Here is a 23,994-nt window from a genome sequence, read left to right on the forward strand (position 1 = left end):
GTAGTAGTTTACAGTTCGGCGAAATGACATACACTGAGATTCGCCCTTTACTCAATGTCGTTTTACTAACTACAGGTACAATGTTTGATGGAACCAGAAAATTACTGTTTTTGACTATCGTGGAAAAAACAGTTTTGTTCCACACAACTTCGTAGCCCAAAATATCAAATTTTAGGGGAAGGTGATTCTGATCCGATCATGGCCGTTGCCATCGAATCAAGTCGCCGAAAACAAAAATGTTATGTGATAACATTCAAATTCATTCTTCGGCATTAAAAAGTATGGTTTAATTCTCTAACTATGTTTTGACGTAGGACTACGTCTTTCATTTCTGTACCGGGGTGTAAGTTCAAAGTTTCGAAAACGAGAGAGTGACGCTGGAGTGCAAGGTTTTGCTCGTTAATACCTCTTTACCGACTGAATGGAGCGGTATAATAATCACTTCATCCGAAAGATAGAATGTCAACGAATTATATGATTGTCACTTATTGGTCCAAAAAATCGTTTCAATAGCTTTAAAATTGCTTTATAAGCAAGCTATTGAAATCGTCATTGCTCATTGATGATGATTGGTGATCGCAATGTGTTCTCAAACACGGACCCAAAATCCAGGTACCTGGAGAAACCGAGCGAATACATGCAAACTGCGACTTCTTTTGCTCCATCATCTTGCGTGGACACCGACTGGACAACATCGTTGCTGGACGAGCTGGACGGCGAGGGATCGAGTGCCTTTCTCAAGGCAAGAGGGTGGAGATGGTAGCGCTGGAGTAGAGTAGAGTTTTTAAAGGGCCTTTCTCAAGGCTAGAGACGAATGAACTGAAAAAGTTGAAAGTCTTTATAATACAATACCTTACCTTACCTTTTGCTCGCTTGCATTAGTGTTTGGGAAACCATAGCGGACACATGCAAGGCGTGAGTATTTTTACTCGCATCAGTTTCTGTTCTGCTTTCGCATGGAACAGTCATGATAAATTGTTTGCGTGTGAATGCGTCCAAGCGAAGGAATATTCGCATTTACGCATTCGACTTGGTGTTCCCGTGATGCAATCCAATTGACGAATTTACGCAAAGCTGAATCAGCTCATGCGACACATACATTAGAGTTCAGAACCACAATAGTGATGATGTTTGTTTATTATACGCACTGAAAAGCAAGATTCGGTCCTGATTATTAATTTTATTTCTATTTAGATTCATTTCAACCATTAAATGTATTCAGTATATGGTAAGAAAGTTAGTGCTTTGTATATTTACGATGATTTCAACACGCGATTGGACCAAAGTCATTGAAAATCTTCGAAAATTTTGAGTTTGATAATGCATACAGGTTATGAATACTGTGGATAATGGTGATGAAATCGATATCATCTCAAGTTGGATTATATAATTGATAATGTGAGGGCCGATACAAAAAAGATTTGCAGTATTTTTAGCGCAACACACGCTACTCAACGTTTATCTAGTTGAAAAAAAATAAAGTTACAACACTTGTACCAAGCCATTCTTCATAATATGCACACCTCATTGTAAAATGGCGATTTTCTAACCTTTTCAACGTAGAAAGAATACGCGAAACCGGGAAATTTGAAGATAAATTCTGATTTTTCTAAAAATTTTGAACGACCAAAAAAAAACATCATCATTTTACTCGCTGCGCCATCTGGTTGTAAATATAACGTAAATTCGTCAATAGCAACAGTTTATGTTCTGCTTTCGCATGGAACAATCATGAAAAATTGCCACATCACGATAAAAACGAAATTAATTTTATGCAAGGTTATAGCCACAGTGCGTATAATAAGCAAACATCATCACTATTGTGGTGTTATAGACTTCATTTCGTTTTCACCGTGAAGTGGCGCCCTCAGTTTCTATTCTGCGCATGGAGTGATCATGAAAAATCTCGTGTTATTCTCACGAAAACAAAAATGAATCATGTATCAAACATCTTCAGTTGCTTTTACAAGGCCATTCAAATTCCATCGGTTCGATTCAGGACCACCAACAAGTTCGAAACAGTTGAATTTTATGTTAATAACAATTCCATACTTATACTCATCCAATCACACATTAACGAGAAATCATTCATAATATTCATTCATTCATTCATTTAGAATTGATGCAGATGCAATTTCAAATAAATGATTACCGAGCCAACGGAAGTTCTACGTCTACCTTATATCACAGATATAACCCACGACTTGTTTTTAAAATTCATGAGTGTAGAAAAGGGAGTAAGCAGAGGCCAAATAAAAGTTACCTTTTTCGACACTTTCAAAAATGGTGGTTCTAATCCGAGTGTTATTCCAGTTATTTTTGGCAAAAAATCGCACAAACAACGATGTATTAGCAGAATGATTCTGATCATGATGTAAAAGCCATGAATTATTTAGCACAATTCCGAAGGTTTTTGATGTAGGACTACGTCTAATCTTTCAATGTGTGAATGTTTCGAGTACAAAAAGTGTATAGATTTCCTCTTCAGGGATGGATTTTGATTCAAAATACATAAATTATAAAATTTTTCTTCGATACCACGCTATGAGCAGGATTATTAGGTAGAGCAGTAGAGGTAGGGTTTGCGAGCTTAGTGTGCGTGATAGCATGCGCTGCCATAGCTACTTCTCGAATCGTGACGTCAATATTTCTATTTACATTCAATTGCCTTCCACATCCATATAAAAATACTATTTTCAGTAGGTTTGTTATCAATTAAAAGCAGATTTTTTTGGACCATTTACATCATTTTTTGCATAAAAAACATCGTGATAATTTGGTAACTTGGCATCAATTCACAATATCCGGAAAGTAAAGGCATGGTTTATTGAAAAGGGGCTTCAGATTCTGGACTGGTCAGCTTGTTTACCAGATCAAAACCCTATCAAAAACTTATGAGGAGTGATCGTACGATTAGTAGATGCAGCTTATGAGCAGTATGAGTGATTTGAAGAGCTTAAACGAGCAGTATCCTCTGCGTAAAACGAGATACACACTACAACATGACGCAGTTTGGTGAAAACCACCCCGAATGGGTTATTTGAACTGATTGAGAACTAAAGATGACCTACGAATTAGAAACTTATTGTAATTCATGTGAAATTGACGTTAATTTTGTAAAGGAGTGAGAGTTTTTCCATCTGGTTCTATAGTTATGAAACACTGGATTTTTTGTTTTTTGCATGTTTCACGCCTGAACACAACAATATAGTTCAAAGGGCCAGTCTTTAAAATGAAGATAGTCCTACACTATATACTTCAATTCAATCGACTTCTTACATATCTCTGGAAACTTAGAAAAATTGAGTGGTTCTATAGTTGTGAAACGCAAATTATTTGGCTCTTTGCTTTCAATTTTTAGTTTCACTCTCAATAGAAATCAGCCAACACCATGTGTTAAAGCTGAGAGTCAATTTCGAAACACTGCTTCTGTGCCGATTGCTCGCACCGCTCAGTGGAAGCAATCTGAGCAATGAAATATGGGTTTATTGAATCCGCGATGACGGATGTACAATCCGTGTTTTTGAGAAAAATTGCTTTCTGTCAGATTAGTATTCCAAATGCAATTTTAAATTCTGATAGTTTATTTGAAATTGCTTAACCATTGATTTTTATATTTTTTGACGTAGAACTACGTCTTTCAGGAAGGGTGCCAAATCAGAATACAGGTCACGTTTTTATGAAATAAAGTTAACGTTAATAACTATTTTTACTGTGAACGAATTCTCATGATTTGCATACCAATCGAATCGGAAATTCTCTAAGATTTGTTTGATATGCTATACATTACAATTCACTAATCTCTAAACGGCTGGAAACTGGAAAAACTTCCTTTTTCCCATAAACTTGTTCTGCCGATTTGTGTGCTAACTCTACCCGTATTTCGAATGCTTATAACTCGAACATTTCTTAACAGGTCGGAAAGATGTTTGCATCAATTGATAGGAAATATTTCTACGCGTCTATCACAATCAATGAAATGTTATTTTTCATGAGATGAACAATTGAATAACTGTAAAATGTCAAGCGTTATCTAAAAGCTCTAACTGCCAAGTTTTGATTGGCCCGATTTACGGTTTCCCCAACACAGACATCAAAATCGATATACCTGTGGAAATCCACTTTGCAAATATACATGCAAGTTGGGGGTATTTTTGTTCCCACCGAGCTGTGTTTCCCTAACTTCAAAATTAATGTTCCTGGGGGAATCCGCTTTGCAAATACATGCATCTGGTGGGTATTTTTTGGTGTTGAATACTTTTGGACTCGCTTGTCGTTGTGCAGACCGGAATATGTTTCCCTAAAACGTACTTTTAAAGAACTTTCGCGGTTCGAGAACTATGTAAACATGAGATGTGCAATAATTTCAGAGGGAAATGTAAAATAGAATGATCGTTTGACAATTTTGCTGTTCGCATATTTTGGTAGTCCTAGGCATCATATCAAACGTAAAAGGACGTTCATCAAATTTATTCGTTACAAAAAAAGAACATAATCTATTACAAAAATTTCGATGCATTCTAAAATAATATTCGGAGTTGTAAACAAGTGGATTGCATAATATAATTGCGTAGTTCTACGTCGAAAATATGCGGTCGTGGCCTAGATACAACTCCTTACAATTTTTTTCGCCGGGAGAGCACTTGTGTGAATTTCAAGTAGTAATGAACAGATAGTGGGTGGGCCGGATAGCCGGATATTTGACTCTTTATTAGCAAATACAAAATTAAGTGAAACATGTGACATGGTGCAAAAAAAAAGCGAAAAAAGCGTTAAACAAAACGAATGCGATGCAGTTGGATTAAACGTTGATGATATGAGTTGATAATAATTCAATTTTAATAACATTTTTAACATGTCAGTAATCACACCTTATTTTTATTCACGTGTGAATGATGTTTATATGCTATTGTGTTATAACTTATCTCAAAAGTTTGGCTGAAAAGTTCGTAAGGTTGACGTCTAGATGGCGCCTCTTGCAAAAATCTACATGACTATCGTAAAGCACCTTCTTCAATGGATACGTGTCAAAATTTGACAGCAATCGGTCGATTGGTTCGAATGTTACAGCATTGAGAGTGAAGCAACCTTTGTTATTGTGAAAAAAATGGGAAAATTACAAATCAATGAAAACGATGGCAAAATTGCATGAATTGGGCTTCGAATTGCTTCCGCATCCACCGTATTCTCCAGATCTGGCCCCCATCGACTATTTTCTGTTCGCAGACATGAAGAGAATGCTCGCTGGCAGAAAAATTTAAGACCAATAATGAAGTGATTACCGAAACTATAAAAATGGTATCGAAAAGTTACAAGATCGCTATAATCGCTGTATCGTCCTTGTATGTTGAACAATACAATTGAATTTTGCAAAAAAATAGTTTTACTGTGTTACCTTATAAACTATTCAGTCGAACTGTCATGTTAATGAGAAATTTTTTTCACTATCTGGTATCTGGCCAGATAGCAAAAATTAGCCAGATAGGTCGGATACCGGATAGTTACTGGATATCCGTTTCATCTCTAATTTAGAGGTATTCTCGAGTTTAATGGCGACTTTATCCGATCGATCATCTAATTTTGACGAATTTGAGTATTGTGCCGGGATTAAATGTTTAAACCTGGATGTAGAAAAGATATTTTACTGCGGGGATGAACTGTGTTCTTTGAAAATTGAAGGTAAAAATCTGTTCTCCTGCGGTTGCTGTTGCCGTTCTGCAAAAGGTTTTGCATAGAGCAATTTGTGGATTATTTTTTGAGAAATCATGTTTTTGAGAGTACACGAAATATATAGGTTAACGATAGGGTCCTCGCTTGGGAGAGGGTTTAGACAATGTCCGCATGGACACGCTATTTTTTACAATAAAACATCGACAAACAATTCCAGAATGAATGAAATCTGTTCTTTTTTTTTCAATATTCTCAAACTTTACCATTCTGAGTACTCTATATTTATCAATAGAAAGATTGATCTGCCCGGTCAACAATGTAATTTTGAAATGTATATACTGAAAGTATCGTGCATGAGTTGAGAGCGATCTATTTATTCCCGCTGAGGAGTCATTCAGTCTAACAAGGATTTCAAATTTCGTGGTATTGAAGATCTTATAATATCAATTAGGTAAAGTAATATTACTAATTTGTAAGACTTGAGGTCTGATTTTTTGCTCTCTCAGATGTGGGATTCGATTCACCTTCTGCTCCTGATATAAAAACTGCTTCGTTTCTCCTTTTTAAGAACATCCAAGATTTTACGAAAATGAAAGATTAACAGGACACATAAATTAACAAATTCAAAACACATATTCCACCATTCATGTGTACCTTGTAAAGTTTATGAATACAATCTCTATACATCTCTCTATCGCATGTTATAAAAAACGTGCGAAGTTAAAATGTTATAAAAAACGTGCGAAAACACAACTTTTAAATTCAAGTGGCCGCCATTTTGAATAAGAACATGTTTTAAGCACGTTCGATGTCTATAAATATCGGAATCTTCACTGATTGAGGATCTATTTTTTTTTTGTTTCGGATAATCAGAAGGGCTGAAAAAGGCGCCTCACTTTACCAGCTTTAATTCTTTTTTTAACGTTGAATTTTTTCTTTCGTTTAAATATTGTTGTGTTCTCAAAAGAATAATAAACAAATAGTAAAATAACGGATGGTAAAAATATCATTTGTTATATTTGTTCCCAAGTTCTAAGGACCTCCGAATGTCTTGTCTCTACACTAGAAAACGTCTGTTTCTAAAACTGTAATATCAAAAAAATTCTGGTTAAAGGATAAAGTGTAGGAAATTATTTGAATTTTGAAAAAATGCGAAACAATTTTTAAAGAAAAATTTCACTTTAAAAAAGCTGAAAAATTGAAATTCCGTTTTTTTTTCAAAATAAGTGAATATATTTCCAACAAGTCACTCATACATCCGAAGATGGGCAATTTCACAGAGAAACAGATTTTCTAACAACAACTTTTCCACGTTTTCTTTGAAAAAATCCTACTAATCCTAATCCTACGTTTGTTTAAAGTAAAGATAGCGATATAGCGTATTTGACAAAATTTTAGATCTCATTAAAATATGAACTTTTACCGAAGACGTCAATTTTCTATCTTTTATAGTTTATGGGATGCATATCATTTTTGTATAGAGACCCCTGAAAAATAAAATGTTCTACTCATAACATTTTTGTGTGTAAATTCTCGGGTTTGACATGTTCTTGGCGTGTTTCTAAATAAAAGAAATGTTCAAAGAACATGTAAATCGCGATACAAGAATAGATATGGATAACTATCCATATCTATTCTTTTCAGGAGTTGAAAAAACATATCTTCGAGAAAAATTAACTTTGAGTTTCAAAAAAGTTTTTTTTTCATAGAAACTTTGTTTTGATTTTTTTTAATATTTTCTAGTGAAGACATAAATAATTTCCTACATTTCATTCTCTAATCAACACTTTGTAGATTTCAGAGTTTTTTTTAGTTAAGATTTTACGAAAAAAAGGAAAATAAAATTTTTCAAAAAATTATTCACTCTCAAACTATAAGACCTACAAATGTTGGATAGACAATCAAATGTAAAAAATTATTTTTGTTTTCTTCAGAAAATATCATAAATTTCATTAAAATAAATATTTTGAAAATTAAACTTAGTTTTTTTCAAAAATATGTTTGTTTTTAAATTCTGAAAAAAAATATAAGTAGCCCTTACAGTTTCCAACAAGACACCCATACATGGCAAGATAAGCACTTTTAAAGGGAAAAAGTTTTTCTAACAACAACTTTTTCAAGTTTGGAAATTGTTATGAAAATTTAAACAATTTCCTACATTTTATTCTTTACCCAGAAATTTGTAGATATTATATTTTTTAAGTTATAAATTTTGGTAAAAAATAAATAAAAATATGTCCTCATTCAAAAAGAAGTCTAATTCTTTTTCTAAGATTTGAAGTATACAAAGTTGATTGAATGACCAATGTCTTTACACCCACAACGCTTCACTGCAATCTGAAGTGTTGCTGCCAATGGCCAGTCGAGTTGGCATGAAATTCGTCAATAGTAACTTATCCTAATGGGACGATAAATCTGCGAATAAACTTAGTGAACGGCACTGATTGAGCACTGATGAACGTCTATGAGTTAGAACGACGATTCGGGTGTTGAGCAATCCAAGCTTCAACATACAAAAAAAACATTTTTATAGCATGAAAATGAACATAATACTCATATTGATTTTTATTTATACCACTGCTGTCGTTTCGAAATTCACTTTTCTCCGATAAACTGCAATGTTGTTAACTAGACCATGATTTCATTGTCAATTTCTTTGAAAACTCAAACAGCTTATATCGTTTTCTTCTGGAAATATCCAACAGCGAATCTAATACAGCCTCATTAGCTAAGTGGGAAGCATCAATACAACGTAAATGGAATCTAGAATAAACTAAACAATTTCCCGTTGGAGAAAAACCAAAGAACTGAGAACTAACCGTTATTATAAAGCTAATAATTTCATCAACAAAAACATATAATAGAAAATAGAAACAAACATAAAATGGAATTTAAGCGCAATTCAATCTTTTCTTGATTATTCTTCCAATAAATGGACGATGTCCACGTGGACAACAAGGGAAGGGGTATAAGGAATGTCCACACTTATTCACGGTGGGGAAGGGGGTGCCTAAATTAGTGTTTTTTTTCTGTCCGCGTGATATATGGACAACCCCTAGATTCCCAAAAATACGTAAACTTTCCGTATCCTAACCATATCTGCCGTTGAGAGTAGGTAATAAAACACCCGAAAAATGCGATCGCTTATCAGCTATTTTCCCCTTCAAATGTAACCGATACCATCGGCGGGTAAACAATCACATCCATCACCACCATCAACACCACCAGTGGTAACCAATATAATTAAGCCACCAAACCGAGAGAGAATCGACCCAATCGAGACAGCAAGGCACAACGCTGCTTCTCGCAGGCCCCAAAATTTTTGTACAAATTTCTTTGTTATAATAATGCGCTTTTCGCGTCCAGTTGTCTCAGTGCCTTGCAACCGTGCATGATAACGCAACGGTGCTTTCCGGCTAAAAATAAGTGTTGAGGTGTTTCGATGCATCCACCCACCTGCATCGGAAGTTTATCTGATGTCGTTTGATATGGTTTCAGGGAAGCATCGATCGGAAGCGCAAATTAATGTGCGCTAAGAAACGAAAAATACAAAAAAATTTAAACTTTTCAACGAAGTGTTTTTAGGAGTGTTGACAATAAAAAATAATAAACCAATGTTTGTGCTTCGAGCGAAGTTGGAGAAGCCTGAAGTGTGAAAACTAGAGAAAATAGTGCGAGTGAATATTGATATTTGGGAGGTCACATATTTCAGTCAGCACGATTCGGTCGACCGTTGCCACAATAGGGTTAGTTAAAATGAGTGTGAAATCGATCGAGGATCTGTATCCTACATAATCCAGGCACAGGAAGCCTTCGAAACTGGTGCGAGTGAGTTTGTTTCTGGAACCAGTATAGTTACGTCGACACTTTGTATAGTAGCAGCGGGGGTGCGAGAGTGATTGGGTGCGGGAAGCTTGAGCAACCAAGATATGGATAGCGATTTCACCGAGTTCTTCAATCAGACCTGGAATAGTAAATTTCAAGGCAATAATAGCAGAACGGGACTCGGCGGCGATGGAAGCGGTGCCGGTGGTGGAACGGGGAGTGGTCTCGGTATATTTGTGGGATCTTCCGCAACAGCAATGGCTGCTGCTCCGAAGCTTTCATCGAGACTGACCCAGTCTCACCAGCAGCATTCTCACCAGCAACAGGGTCCCCACGTTGGTTGCAGCACTTCCGGGGGAATGACCGGCAACAATAGCATCCTTCGGAACGAAAGTCTGCTGGCGGACACACGGCTTTTTCTGAACGAAATCGCCAACAGCCACAAGAGCCAACAGGAGCAGCACCAACTCCAACAGCAACATAATCAAAACAATAGAAACCTATTTACAACAAGCATAGCAGCTGCCGCAACGACTGATTTACGTGATACAAATCTAGGGCCTTTAAGAAATACCAGTAGCAGTAGTAATACCAACACTAGCAGTAACAGCAACAATACCAATAGTAGTAATGTCAACAATAGTCATAGCTTTACCCGTGATACCAGAGAGTTTCCCAAGCTCAGCCATAGACTGATGCAGCCACTGAACGATTGTTCCGCGGGCGGGGGAGTACCGGGCGGGACATCCGGTGGCGGTAATAGCACCAACACCACCAACAGCAGCAGCGCCGGCACCCGCCAGCAGTCGGCTGGGTTAATGAACCAGCAGGACTTCAATGCTTTCTGTTCCTCGCTAACGGCAGCGGCGGCGGCTGCGTCGGCGGCGACAACCAGTGACCTGGCCGACAGTACAACTCCGCCGCCGTCGGTTGCCGGTTCGTCGTCGTCTTCCTCGCTGAACACCAGCAATCTACTGGCGGCGGCCGCGGCTGCCGCAGCTGCGGCCAGCGGGGAGATGGGTCCGAGTGCGAGCGATCTGCTCGGACTGGGCGGACATCAGCACGAGAAGAAGCCACCGAACTCCATCCGAGGTAAGTGGGACTGAGAGCCGTAGACAATCAGTGCGAAATTGTATTTTTCAATTTGATTATACCAATTACATCATTTTATTGAAATTTGAAGAATAGCACTTACAGTTGCTTATTTGTTGTGATTTACATTCGTTGAACGAAACGGGCGACTCTGTCCCAATCCTGGAACATGTATTTTCTAAATCAAAAACATTTGAAGAGATATGCATCTTTGTTTGGAAATCGTTGTTGTATGAAATCTAAGATTCTTTCTGATTTTTATCAACGGTGTTGAGATTAAGTGAGTTGTAAATATACATGAAATACAAAGTGATCCATTATTCAATTTGTATTATTCCAAACAATTTCTTCGGTTGGCGAGAAATAAAATGACATCTGCGAATAGATTGTTATGCTTTTTGTGCGCTTGAATTTTGAGAAAACAGTGAGAGTTTGTAATTTTTTCAATTTTTTCAAGTTTAACATAGTTTAATTAATATGAACATAACAAACCTGTTCAACATTCCAACCACGAGATGTTGTGAGCGATTGCACACAAGACTAGTTATGCGGTGCATACTTCAGCACGCATTCCAAAATACTAGGCCAGTTTGGAATATTCGCCAATCATTTATACGATTCGTTGAATTTGGATAAAAAAGACAGTTATTTATGGTCAATGAACTGTAAAAAATGGATTGGTTCAATTTTGTTTGTTTTTAAAGCTATAGATTAGTCTGAATCACAGCAACAATTTGTTATCAATTATTTAATTTATTTTAATAATTGAAGCTATTCGAAACTCACAATGATAGAAGAACTGTTTCCGTTGGGATTCTTCCCCTTTTTGAAGGAAAAATACAACGCTTATTTCAAATGCATATTACATACAAATGTGACTCCGCCCGTTTTTGAAGCAATTTACGGACTCCCTCACTGCAAAATTCCACTTCTTTTGAGCAACCTCATCTGAAGGAACTATGTCTGGTGAATACGGCGTGCGGGCAGGTCTTTCCAGTTCTGCCCTTCCGAATAGGTTTTAACATGAGGTCTGGCGTTGTCATGATGAATAATGATTTTTTCTGTGTCTGTTCACAAATTCTGATCGAGCATTTATTCAATAGTCGAACACCATACTTTAACCAGATGATTAAATTTCGAGCTACATTTTTTTGAAAATGAACAATTTTGAATACATCATTTTAGAAAAAATGTCGTTAATTGAATTGGTCTTATGATAATTAAAATTGCGAATTTGGGTAGGGTCCATCTTATGCACAAGGTTTAAAAAAATCGAAGAGGGTCATGTCAAAAACGATTTTCATGAAACTTGTCATGAAACTTTTTTGGGAGACCCCTTTCATGAAAATGTTAAATATTTTTTTTTTCAAATACAGCGCGGACTCGATTATATACAGTCTTCGATTTCTTTCCACTGTATACAATCGAATCCTGTATATGATCGAGTCAAAAAAAAAATTTTTTTATTTGTTTTTATGCACATATGTTTCGTTTTTTGATTATAAAAGAAAAATTTAATTTTTGATTCATCGCCTTAATGTCATAGAATACCTTTCTTATATAAAAAATTCTAATTACTTAGAATGTGATAGAAGATCATATTTGATGATAAAAATTTCTACGCATATGTTCGAATTCCAACAATGACAGAGTTAATGAACTTTTTCTCTGTTTCGGGGCCTGTTTCCCTTAAATTACGCTACGTAGGACAATTCTGTTGCTTCCATTTGAAAGATAAGAAAATGTTATACAGGATACAGTTGTGAAATTTACAAATGAGTGGATTAAATTAATATTTTACAATTTAAAAACTTTAATGTTTGTATTTTTAAATATGTTATTCTTAATTTTACCAAAAAAAACATAATAAACATGAATATTCCCATCAACCAAATTGAAAATCACTAACCGCTCTACAATTTGTTCTTTGACACCTAACTTCTATCTTTTTTTAATTTCGCCGCAATATCGTTTTCAACAACGTCTGGTGAATTTCCAACTAAAATCTACCAAAATCACGATTATTACTTCACTGTACTCGTAATAGCCAATTCACTTTCACTTTAACACTGACCGATTTCATTTTCTCTATAAAGCTATATTTGAAATAAAAAAAAAAAAAATTTCGAATTATATATAGTCGAGTCTAAAATTGTATATAATCGAATCATATATACAGGGAAACTTCGATATAACGTACCCTCGTTATAGCGTATCCTCGATATAACGTACATTTTACCTCGATATAACGTACACATGATCAATGTGTAAAAAATATTTTCCGAAATAGGTACTGAGAGTTTCTTGTCAATCTCACAGCTTCAACAAAGGTCACTTGGTGGCCTATACTTTTAACCAATCTCTAGATACAATTGGTTTTCTGATTCCGGATTCTAAATGAATCGAGCAGTATGAAGGGAAACATCATGAGAAAGGTTGGCTTCATCTTTTAGTTGAACTTTTTCATAATTATTAATTTCATAATTACCTTACCCAAACAACAACACAAAAAAGTAATATAAGCTGTGTTCCTGGGTTTAATATTTTGCTTCGATATAACGTACAATTCGATACAACGTACAATTTTGAAAGAGAAATGTACGTTATATCGAAGTTTACCTGTAATCGAGTCTGTATATAATCGAGTCCGACCTGTATTGAATTCCGTTTGCTTCAGAACTACCATGCGTTTCCATTTGTTAATTCCTATTAAATTTAATTAATGGAATATATGGTAGTTTACAAAAGTTTTCAAGTTTACGTTTACAAAACAGGACCTTTTCAATGTTCCTTTAAAATAAAAATACATTTCTACTATGTGCATAAGGTAAAAAATCTGTCTTTTCTGGAACAAAACATGAACATATAGAGTTTATTCAGCCTTGATAACTCAGCACGCCAAAAAAAAAGTCAAATTTTAATAATTTGATGTGCAGTTTTATATTCTCCTAGAAAGTTTAATTTCCTGTAAAAAAAGAACAGCAACCAATTTCTCCCACCTGACCTTAAGGTCATATATGAGTAATCCCACCCCAAATCAGCCGGCCGTAGAACCGGCCCTCTCCGATTTTTTTTGTAAACTTGGCACTTATAATAGAAACTACCAAAAATCACAATTTTCATTATCATATGACAAATTTAAATTGCGACTGGTTTTCCAAAAGGGCGTATTCAAATTCATTGATCTTTTTTTTTTCAAAAAATCGTTACTGAAAATCCAGATGTCTGATTCAAATATGATGTTTGACAATGTTGTTGGAAAATAAATGAACCATTTAGGAAAAATAACACTTTTGATGTTGTGTTAAAAAATCTTACTCAAATATTGGATGAAATATAAAACTGTTATATCTCAAAACATCTCCCCTTCGATATTTTTTTGGATATTTTTATTAATTTAAATTTCACAAAGTTTGACGTACAGTGGTGCCGTGGTAAACTCACTAAAATGGAAATATGATTTTTTGAAAATTTTTGAAATTTTAATACTTTGAGATATCGTAGCCATTTAAGGGGGAAGTACAATATTAACATCATAAAAATGTGTGTATGTGATTTTCACGATTTTTTTTCAGCGAGAAAATAAATTCTTATGATTAATCTGATATCAATTTTTTTTAGGTATATATTACATAACAAACAATAAAAAAAATTGTGTCAATTGGAATTTTCGGCGGAATAGCCGTAACCGGTTCATTAAACCCTTGCAGCCAAAACCTTGTAAACTAGTGGGAGTCCTACGAGTTTTTCTAGTAGACTGATTTCAACTAAAAAATTTTCTACGTTATCTTGGATATATTTCCTGACATCGTTAAAAAAATCGAGATAACTGTAAATCTCGACGAGGAATGCAATTTTAAAACATTTGGCATCATTTTTTTTTAAATCTTGATTTTCGGTGATTTTTCGTTTTTCAAAAATACTCAAATTTTAACGTTTGCGACACGAGTAAATGAAGTCCTAATGAGCTAATATTTTGCATAGGGTGATAATATATCATGCAAATGAACATTTCGTAGCAAGTTCCGAATGAAAAATCGAGATAACTATTTTTATTGGCACCCAAAACCATACTTTTAATTTCGTACTCCGAAAAAAAACTTTGTCCCAGAGTGCCGATTATTGACAAAGAATTTTTTTTCGAGATGACACTAGATCTCAACGTTTCATTCAATTTTAAGACATTTGGCATCGACAATTTTTTTTTTCGATAACCCCGATTTTCTTTACTCCCCCCTCGGGTGATTTTTCGATTTTCAAAAAACTCAAACTTTGACCGCTTTACGCCACTCCCCCCTAAGTTGGATTGAGCTGATATTTGTCTCATTTAATGCCATAAATCGGGATGACAAAGCATGAGCTAAAAATCAATTTTGGGTGTAGGATTTTTTTCAAAATATTGATTTTTGACGAAATGACGAAATTTTTGGTAAAATAATTGCGTTTTTGCCACACAAATCGAGACAAAAATATTCACCAAAATTTAATTTTTCAAAATATCAAAAAAAAATCCTACGTTCTACGATGACAGGAAATCCAGTGGAGAAGCTGGGAAAAAACTTTTTCATCAAAATCGGATGGACCGTTCCGGAGGTAGAGCCTCCACCAGTTTGCAAAACATGGCTTTTGAGAAAATCGCGTTTCAAATTTTGGATCAGCGCTCCTTACGCAAAATCTAAGGTCCACTAATTGGCTTGTAATTTTGGAACGGTGCATCGGACAAACCTGAGACAAAAAATACAGTAAAGAAGACATCCCAGAGAGCATTTTAAGCCAGAATTTCTTTTTAATTTTTTTTTCAAGTTTCCATAGTGTACTAACCCCTTAAGAAAAGTAGCACTACTATAAAAAATGGTTAGTCCTAGGATAAAACGTTAAATATAGTTTTTTTTAAGTAGAATCGCGTGCAGATTCCATTTTTTACATTACTTTCCTCAATGGTTACGGTTTCACAAAGTATTGAAATTTAAAAAAAAATCAAAAGTTCATATTTCCATTTTGATGAGTGTACCACGGCACCACTCAAACTTTGTTCAATTGAAAGGGGTTTCCAATAAAAATTTGCAAAAAAATGTTTTTTAAGATATACAAATTATTAATATTAAATTCAATTTTTCAGTAACATATTTTAACAGTATATTTTAAATATTATTTTTCGTAAATGATTCATTTATTTTTAAACAACTTTGTCAAACATCAAATTTTAATCAGACATCTGGATTTTGAGTTACTATTTATTGAAATAATATCAAAAATATTGAATACGCCCGTTGATCCTCCAATACCCGCGCATACGGTCTGACAGACCGAGAATCAATAAAGTGGCTGAATTAAATGACTATTAAAACTGAATGAAGTCTAAGAAAAAATGTTTTCTAGAATTCATTCATTAAATTATACCTTTTTTTTAAATAAATACCAATAACGCATAAAAATATGTAATAGAAATATTACAGAGACAGGCACAGTTTGTAAGTATCTTCTTGGATGGCACTAACGTTCCAGTGGAACTTTTGCCTTCTCAACGTAGCATTGCTTGCGTAATTTTTATTAATAGTACTTGGTTGAGATTTCTATGCCGAACACGCCTTGAATTTACTCTGGAGTGGCAAGCTCTAGAATATGCGTGACCACAGTGCAAGCCGGAAGTTTGTGAGTATACGAGTCACAATTTTGCGCCCGAGTACAGAAGGGTAAGAAATCAATCGTAATTTAATTTGGGCATATGATAATGAAAATTGTGATTTTGAGTAGCTTCTATTATGTTAACCAAGTTTCATCAAAAATCGAAAAGAGTGATGCGCCCGAGGGGGGCGGCACTTTCTTCAGGTAGAATTTGTCTAATCTGTTACCTACTCTATTTATCTTTCTACCTAGCTTATGATTCATGGAATTTTCCATTTGTATGGGAAATTCCTACTTTCCCATTTGAGAATCCTTATTGGATTCTTCTCTATATTCGGTTCAGATTATCTTATTAAAATCTACTTGTAAAGGGGCGTTCAAATTTGCTGTTTTCAACTGATTTGGCGTGGCAATGCTCATATATCAAATTATTTTCTAAATGATCTAAAGATTCCCAATTGGACCTTAGAATACGGATTGGTAAACATTGTATTGTTCTGACCTACCGTCAAAAATGGCTTAAGGAACAAATAAAACGATCTCTGGAATTTATTACGAGAAGCAAATAAGGGAAGACAGCTTCAAAACTGATTTAATGACGAAAGATAGTCGTAAATAATGGAACTCTAATCTAATTATAACGAGAGCACGTATACTGTTAGTAATTTTAAAACCAAGGTGAAAATCGATGTGATTCATTTGTGACCATAAAAAGATTCCTTCAGCAGGGCATTCATAAATTACTATAAGGACTAAAAACAGTAGTGAAAAGCAGCGGAATTTTTTTTCACTTCACACATAACCTTGTTTTATTAAAAAAAAAAATGATTAAATTTCGTTTTACGCCCAATACTCACGTGTCAAATAGACTTGTTGTTTTCTTTCAATGCTTATCAGTAAAATCATTCGATTTGGGTTTGATTTCCGTGCTGACCTTGATGTATTTATCAGTTAAAAAAGTCTCCTAATTCGCACTGCGTTTCATCAAAGATGCCATTCTGCATACTTGCATGGTATTCGTGTGTTTTGTTGAGCACACGAGTATTATTGAACATGCCGTTCTAACCTACGGTTGAGCTATTGATGCGACATCGAAATCCTAGTAAAGATACGTAATCATTAAACATTTGAATCTCGGTGAAGTTAAGTTCTATCGAATATGACGGTATCCAGAATTCCTCCTACGCTAAATTAAACTTAACGAGTTCACAAAGTGTAACAGTGAATTCATTCGCACACATCATTGTCGACAAATGACTGTACGAATGAAATAACCAAAGTCGAACAATCGATCCACAGTGATCTCACCCTACTGACTTTCGTATTATACATGCTCATACTGGAGATTGTTTAATTATTCTTACTCTAATAGTGTTTCGAGCTCACTGATTAGAGGAACCAATATTTAAATTGAAAACAGTGTCCTGCATGCAATGATCGATGGTCACAACAAAATAACACAATTACATTTTTACACAGTTTTGCACAGAACTGAAAAAGAACGTTAAAGCAAATCGCCATGCCACCGACCTATCGCCGATTGAAGGGATCGGAAGGCCTTTGAATCGATTGAATCATTTATGCAAATCATGTGTTTGTTGCATACAAAAAAACACTTCTATCCGGAGTGCACAATCGCCGTGGGGCAGCCACTAAACCCTTGTACTTCTAGGTAGGCGTGCAACTCGATTGAATGAACTGGATACTAATGAAGACACTAATCCTAAAGGTTTCACTTAAAAAACACAAATACAAGTTGCTGAAACCTATGCCAATCGATTACTGTCTATTCGATGTCATTCCCAGTAACCATACCATGTTGCGTGAACAGTGTGTGAGACTGAATTACTATCAAAATGTGTTATTCTGTTATTTTTGCTGCCGCAATTACCCGCGCTCCCTTCTGTTTACCATGACAAACCTGATTGCAGCGCAAAAAAAAAACATTGAAGCCGACCGATGCAATCACTAGACTGAACTAATATCGGTGGGTGGTTGAACCGTCTTCCAAACCATTTACACCCCACCCCCTGCCTACTATTCTTGCCATACGCTACGATGATCATCAGCACGCACAGATTTAACGTCTTCATTTGCCACGTCGGCTGTCCGGGGCAAATATGCGCTCTGAATGTTTAATGCTAACTCATGTGGCAAACGACATGCCCGGCATCAAACGGCCAATGAATCGGGGATGCGCTACGCGGCCTGTCCAATAGGCTGTGTGTTCGGACTTCAGCAATCATCCGCAATCTAGTTAGTGGAAGATGATCTTGTCAATTTCTGTGCTCGTTGAGATCACTCTCAAATTTTACCCCGGAGCGATCTGCATGAATCGAATGAATCGAATCAAATGCAACAGACAGCTGCGATAATGTGAATAATCCGCCGAACTCGACCCGATCAAAATGTATCGCCGCCGTAAGCGAAATCCAAGTTACATGACCTATGCAACGTTTGGACGCATTAAGTAACGCATCGGCTATGCTATGGTTCGATTCGCGTTTTAAATGCGCAATTAAAGACTCCTGGCGCCTTGCTAGGGTTGTTCGCAGGGCGAGAATTCGTCGTTGTTTCTGCTGCACAGAAGCGTTTAAACGGTACTCTTATTCTGAACCTTTCGATAATGAACGAGTCGATTAGATGAGCCTTCTCGTTGCGCACACCCTCGCAGACCCCAGCAGGTATCTATAAGATCATACATTCATACGTTTTGTTCCGTATTCCGAAAAAAAAAAAGTCCCAGAGTGTCGATTTCTGACAAAAAATGTTTTTTTCGAGATGGCACTAAGTCTCGATGTTTCATGCAATATTAAGACATTTGGCATAGATTTTTTTTCGAAACCCCCGATTTCCTTTACTCCCCCCCTGGGTGATTTTTCGATTTTCAAATAACTCAAACTTTTACCGTTTTGCGCCACTCTCCCTTAAGTACGATTGAGCGAATATTCGGCATAGTATGTTTTTTCGAGGTGGTAAACATTTTTTTATGAGGTAACTTTTCGAAATTAGAGATGATCATTTTCATATCAAGGTGCCATATATATATGTAGATAGAGATGGAGATAGATGAGGGAAATCGATAAATTTTAAATCATTTCGAAACACAATTTGAGTTCACTATTTTGTCAAACACTTCAGAAAAATGATGTTTCCATCACATAGAACACATATTTAATACGAAATGGTCGATTTTCATAAGAAGCTTAATTTCAGAAACGCACTATGGCCATACCAGAAATCATGTTTCTCTAAATTTTTCAATTTTTATACCGTAACAACATTCCTTGAAGTGAATTGAAGTGGGTCCAACTTTGAGCTCAATCGGTTCCGTACTTTTCAAGGTTTCGATGCGTACACAAACGAACAGAAAATTTTTATATACATAGAGATAGAGATTGAGGTGCTGGATGTTGTGGGCGTAATCGCGACGCGACAGAAAATACATTTTTACATGCTGAAAATAAATTTAATTTAGATCTTGAAATCAATTTGCCACCAGGTGAGAATAACAAGGTTCCGAAAAAAAGAGTTTGATTTACCTTATATTGCGATACGTAGTAATTATTAAATTTACAAATTAGTTACCATATGTTTTTGGAGCCGCTAAAATTTCCAGACTATAAAGTCTGAAAAGGGACTAAAATATCGGGTGAAGATTTTTTTTTAATTTTTTGAGACATTCAGCCTCCTTCTGTTCGAATCGAGTCCAAAAGGGAGAAATAAACTTTTGCAAAATGACCGAATAAGAACCATTGGAACAAAGCCGAAAAACCAGTAAGTTTGAAAATTCGGACAGAGTAGCTGGTCGATTGCGTCTACTCGGTTGTCTAAGAAGACAAGAAACCACAATGTGTGTTAAGACACTATAATCACAAAAATTAGAGCTCCGTTTTTTGCTCAGATAATTTATATTTATTCGTAAATTTGGACCTGTGGTTTTTTCTCTTAATTAAAAATCCATTTCACAACTCTTTATAACTTTTGAACCACTCGATCTCTTACCAATAAAAAAATGCATTTAAAAATGTTAGTTCCTCGTGTTTTTTGAGGCATTTAAATCTGTTTAAATCTATTTAAATATTTGAATCTAAACTCTCGATCTTTTCCCAGCAAAACAATTGTATTCACATTAACTCTTTGGTGAAACCATAAAACTGTATATCAAATAGATAATTGGATGAATTTGCTTCGATGATTTTTGTTGTGTCGTGATTAACGTGCTTGTATGCTTAGCTAACCACATATTATTTCTGGAAGTTGAGATTCCGACACCGAACCACTATATGTAAAAAAATGTTAAATTAAAAGTGTTTTCTACTAAACATATATCAGAAAATATCGAAAGGGAGGGGCGTCTTTTAAGATATAAATGTTTTTAATACTAATTAAAATTTTTCAGTGAGATTTTTTAACGGTGTATTTGAAAAGCTATTTATGCTAAATAGTTCAATAATTCCCCAACAACTTTACCGTTCATCATAATTTAAACAGACATCTTGATTTCGATTTAAGATTTCTCGAAAAAAATGTGTTTCCGCACACGCCTTTATGAGAAATAAGTCTTAATCAAAATTGGTAATTAATAAAGAAAATTATGATTTTGGGGGATAAGAAAAAAAAGAAAAAGTAGAAGAAAAAGAAGAAGAAGAAGAGTAAGTAGAGTAGAAGTAGAAGTAGAAGCAAAACTACAAAAAATAAATCGTTCAAGTTTTCATATCATCGTAAAATTGTTTTATTTAGTTTCATATTTTTCCCAAAAGCTTCATTTAAATAACTTTCTTCTGCATTTAAGTAATCGAAAATCGGTCAGGCAGTTATTCCTTCATTTTTGATATAGTATCAGCGTTCCAAAAACGATTGAAACAGCTAGAGTCTCTTCGGTCTCGGCACCTCAAAAAATAAAAAAAAAATTTGTTAAGGTTTCTTCTAAAAAAGGACATTTGAGGTGTGTTTCAGTACTTTCTATTATTACTTGAAGTACTTGATTATCTTCCATTTGCTGATAAAAAAAATTAAAAATCGATTGAGCGGTTCAAAAGTTACGATTATTTAATCGTGAAAAAATTTCCATACCACCAATTTTACATACCACCCTAATTGAGGAAGGTATACCCCAAGAGCCAAATAAAGAAAGCAGAGGTCCAAAAATTTTCGATATCAAATAAATAGAGATGATATCTGCAAGATCGATTTTTTTTTGTCCATCCATTATTTATGAAATATCTGAATTGGAATAATGGGGTGGAAGTGTTTTATTAGAGCTTATTTTCGTTGTTCTTCATCTACATTCATATGCCACTGATTCATATCACAACCACATTGTTGACGTAGGATTGAGTTAGGATACATGTTACATTTGACTAAGATTAATTTGAATAAGATACGCCGCAATCGCAGTCTCGTAGCAACGGTTTTACCGCTACTGAAACTAGAAACATCATGCGATGCGACGAAGTAATTCTTCTACTGATATTGCAATGACAGCGGACTATGCCAGATTAGTTTTTGATTTCGATTCAAAATTATGAATTCTATAAATTTATTTATTTATTTATTTATTTAATCGTTATCAACCGACAGTATTTTGCCCTAATGATATTAATGAAAACTACGTATTTGTTCAATAAATTGTTGCCGAACCGTATTTCTTGAGTAGTGGAAATCGATACAAGACGCTACTCTGTTGAACAGGCGTTGAAGACCCAATACGGCTAAGTTGTATCCATGGTTGGTACGACGGAAAGGATCTCAGAGGAAAGCGTGGTCCCGTAAAGCTCGAGACGAAACCAGAGAGTAGATGTTATGCACAAGCACTGTGCATTCTTTCCTAGCCAATAGCACATCATACACAAGTAAGGCGCGGTTCACATCCCTTCGCACGTGCAACGTATCAAGAGCCATTAGTTGGCACCAAGGTAATCGTCCTCATCGTGTACATCGGTGAAATCCCTCGCAGTGCGCATGATGAATCCAAGATTACGGGAAGCTTTTCCAACCACATAGTTGACATGTGTTTTAAAGTTCAGTTTACTGTCTCAATACACTCCAAGATCCTTCACGCAGTCGAGTTTAGTTAGCGGAGCATCGTCGAGAGAATAGTTGTAGCATAAAATGATACAGCCAAATCAAGCAGGAACAACACAGAACATGTGGGTCTTGGGATAAAAGACAGTACTTGATTCTGTATGCACTTGTTGTGAACTCATTGATTCATCGTGCTTGAGGTAATGAAGTTTATGCTCTTTGGTCCACAATTTCATATGGTCAGTTAAAACCATCTAAATATAGCCAATTTCGATGACTATTTGGTCTTAAAATGAATGCTGTCCTTACCATGATCGTGTCATACAGCTTTCGTGCTCTTGTTTTTGCACAAATATCTTGCTTATCACTTCGGTTCGGAGTTTCAACTGTCTTAAACGATTTGCTGATTTCTTCACCTTTTGGACCTAAGACGACGTATTCTCACCATCTTTTCCACATCTCGCTCAGAAAGGTGCTCAATTATCCTAAGTACTGCATTCCGCTTCGGTTTGAAGTTGTATTTGCGCTTACCTCCAGTTCCTTGATCCCGATAAACAGTCAATCGCTCATGTAGAATTTTCTCACGTTCTTCTAATAGCTTTGACTCCCTTTTCAACTAAACCAAACCATGTGGATATACCTTGAATACATTGTTTTTAAGTTCTAATCGAGAGCATTCAAAGAATGGCTCACAACAGCGTATATGTTTTGATCTACAATTAGATATTTCGGACCTAAACCAGGTACTCAAAAAATCACCATAAAATTTACGTTCCAAAACTCTTCTATTCCACCCTACACTTCCAGCATTATCAATTGAAAGGAGAGGAGAGGAGAGAACCTGATGAATAAAACCATCCCAAATAACATTGCGCTGACCTCTGACAATCAGAATGTTCACAATAACTTTTGCAGGCCTCAATAATTTGAAGAAAAAAGTACATCCTTATCGCCGCCGATATTGCTTTGTTTAGACACGACGGTACGGTTAAGGTCAATGACCTCCACAGCTTCAAATTGATCATTCATCCGTTAGCTTGAATTGTTAGATGATGCCAAATGAAATCACAAACACTCTCGCAGCCGAACCTCAATCCACACATGAATCAATCTAAAAGCTATCAATCATCTTCCCTTTAACCTCTTACGTAGAATTCTCTCTTTCGGATTCCGATCCAATAAATTATCATCCACACACACGTTCACACTCCAGACAATCGCATTTCGAGCAGAACCACAGCCAGAATTTTTAACGACCACTAGGCAACGTCAGCCGAAACAAACACAAAAATGCCAGCCAGGTACCCACCCCAATCGACCCAACAGCTGGTCGAGGGGCAGCAAAACTTCTCAACACCATCGCCATCACCACCATCATCACCATCATCGTGCTCGTCGTCGACCATCGCGTATGATCATCTCGTGTGAAACAAGACGACGACGCTCTTGACCATTGGCAGCCCGACAGCCCGGACCTACGAAAACTTCACCGGTAGGCCATCGCCCAGAAGAGATCAACGAACTCGCGATCTCGCGATCGCCGTTTGATTTTTTCGCGTCTGGCCAATGCGCGCCGGGTTCAACCAAGAACGTTGTCGTGTATTTTATTTTTAGGAAGTTCTTTTACTCTTGTTTCGCGCACAATCCCACTGTGTCCGAATGTGTGTTTGATTGGTGTTTTTTTTTTTTGTTTTCCTTCCTTTCTTTCGGCGAATTCGAGGGGTTTCTTTCGTCATCACGTCATCTCGGCGGTTT

General features: G+C 35.8%; 1 protein-coding gene across 14 annotated transcripts in view; it reads left to right on the top strand.

Moving 5' to 3' along the window:
- Positions 1-23,994, top strand: part of LOC129774856 (probable nuclear hormone receptor HR3) — a 465,935-nt gene that overhangs the window by 394,627 nt on the left and 47,314 nt on the right. For 8 of the 14 annotated variants that reach the window (XM_055778877.1, XM_055778874.1, XM_055778872.1 and 5 more), the window contains one exon: positions 9,169-10,587. The exons of 4 other annotated variants lie outside the window; for them this stretch is intronic. In XM_055778877.1, the coding sequence (XP_055634852.1) occupies positions 9,600-10,587 (988 nt within the window). In that variant the 5' untranslated portion in view covers positions 9,169-9,599. The remainder of the gene's footprint in view (positions 1-9,168; positions 10,588-23,994) is intronic. 2 more of the 14 variants (XM_055778876.1, XM_055778875.1) reach the window with 1 other exon arrangement.

The sequence above is a fragment of the Toxorhynchites rutilus genome, chromosome 3 (genome assembly GCF_029784135.1).
Source record: "Toxorhynchites rutilus septentrionalis strain SRP chromosome 3, ASM2978413v1, whole genome shotgun sequence".
Lineage (NCBI taxonomy): Eukaryota > Metazoa > Arthropoda > Insecta > Diptera > Culicidae > Toxorhynchites > Toxorhynchites rutilus.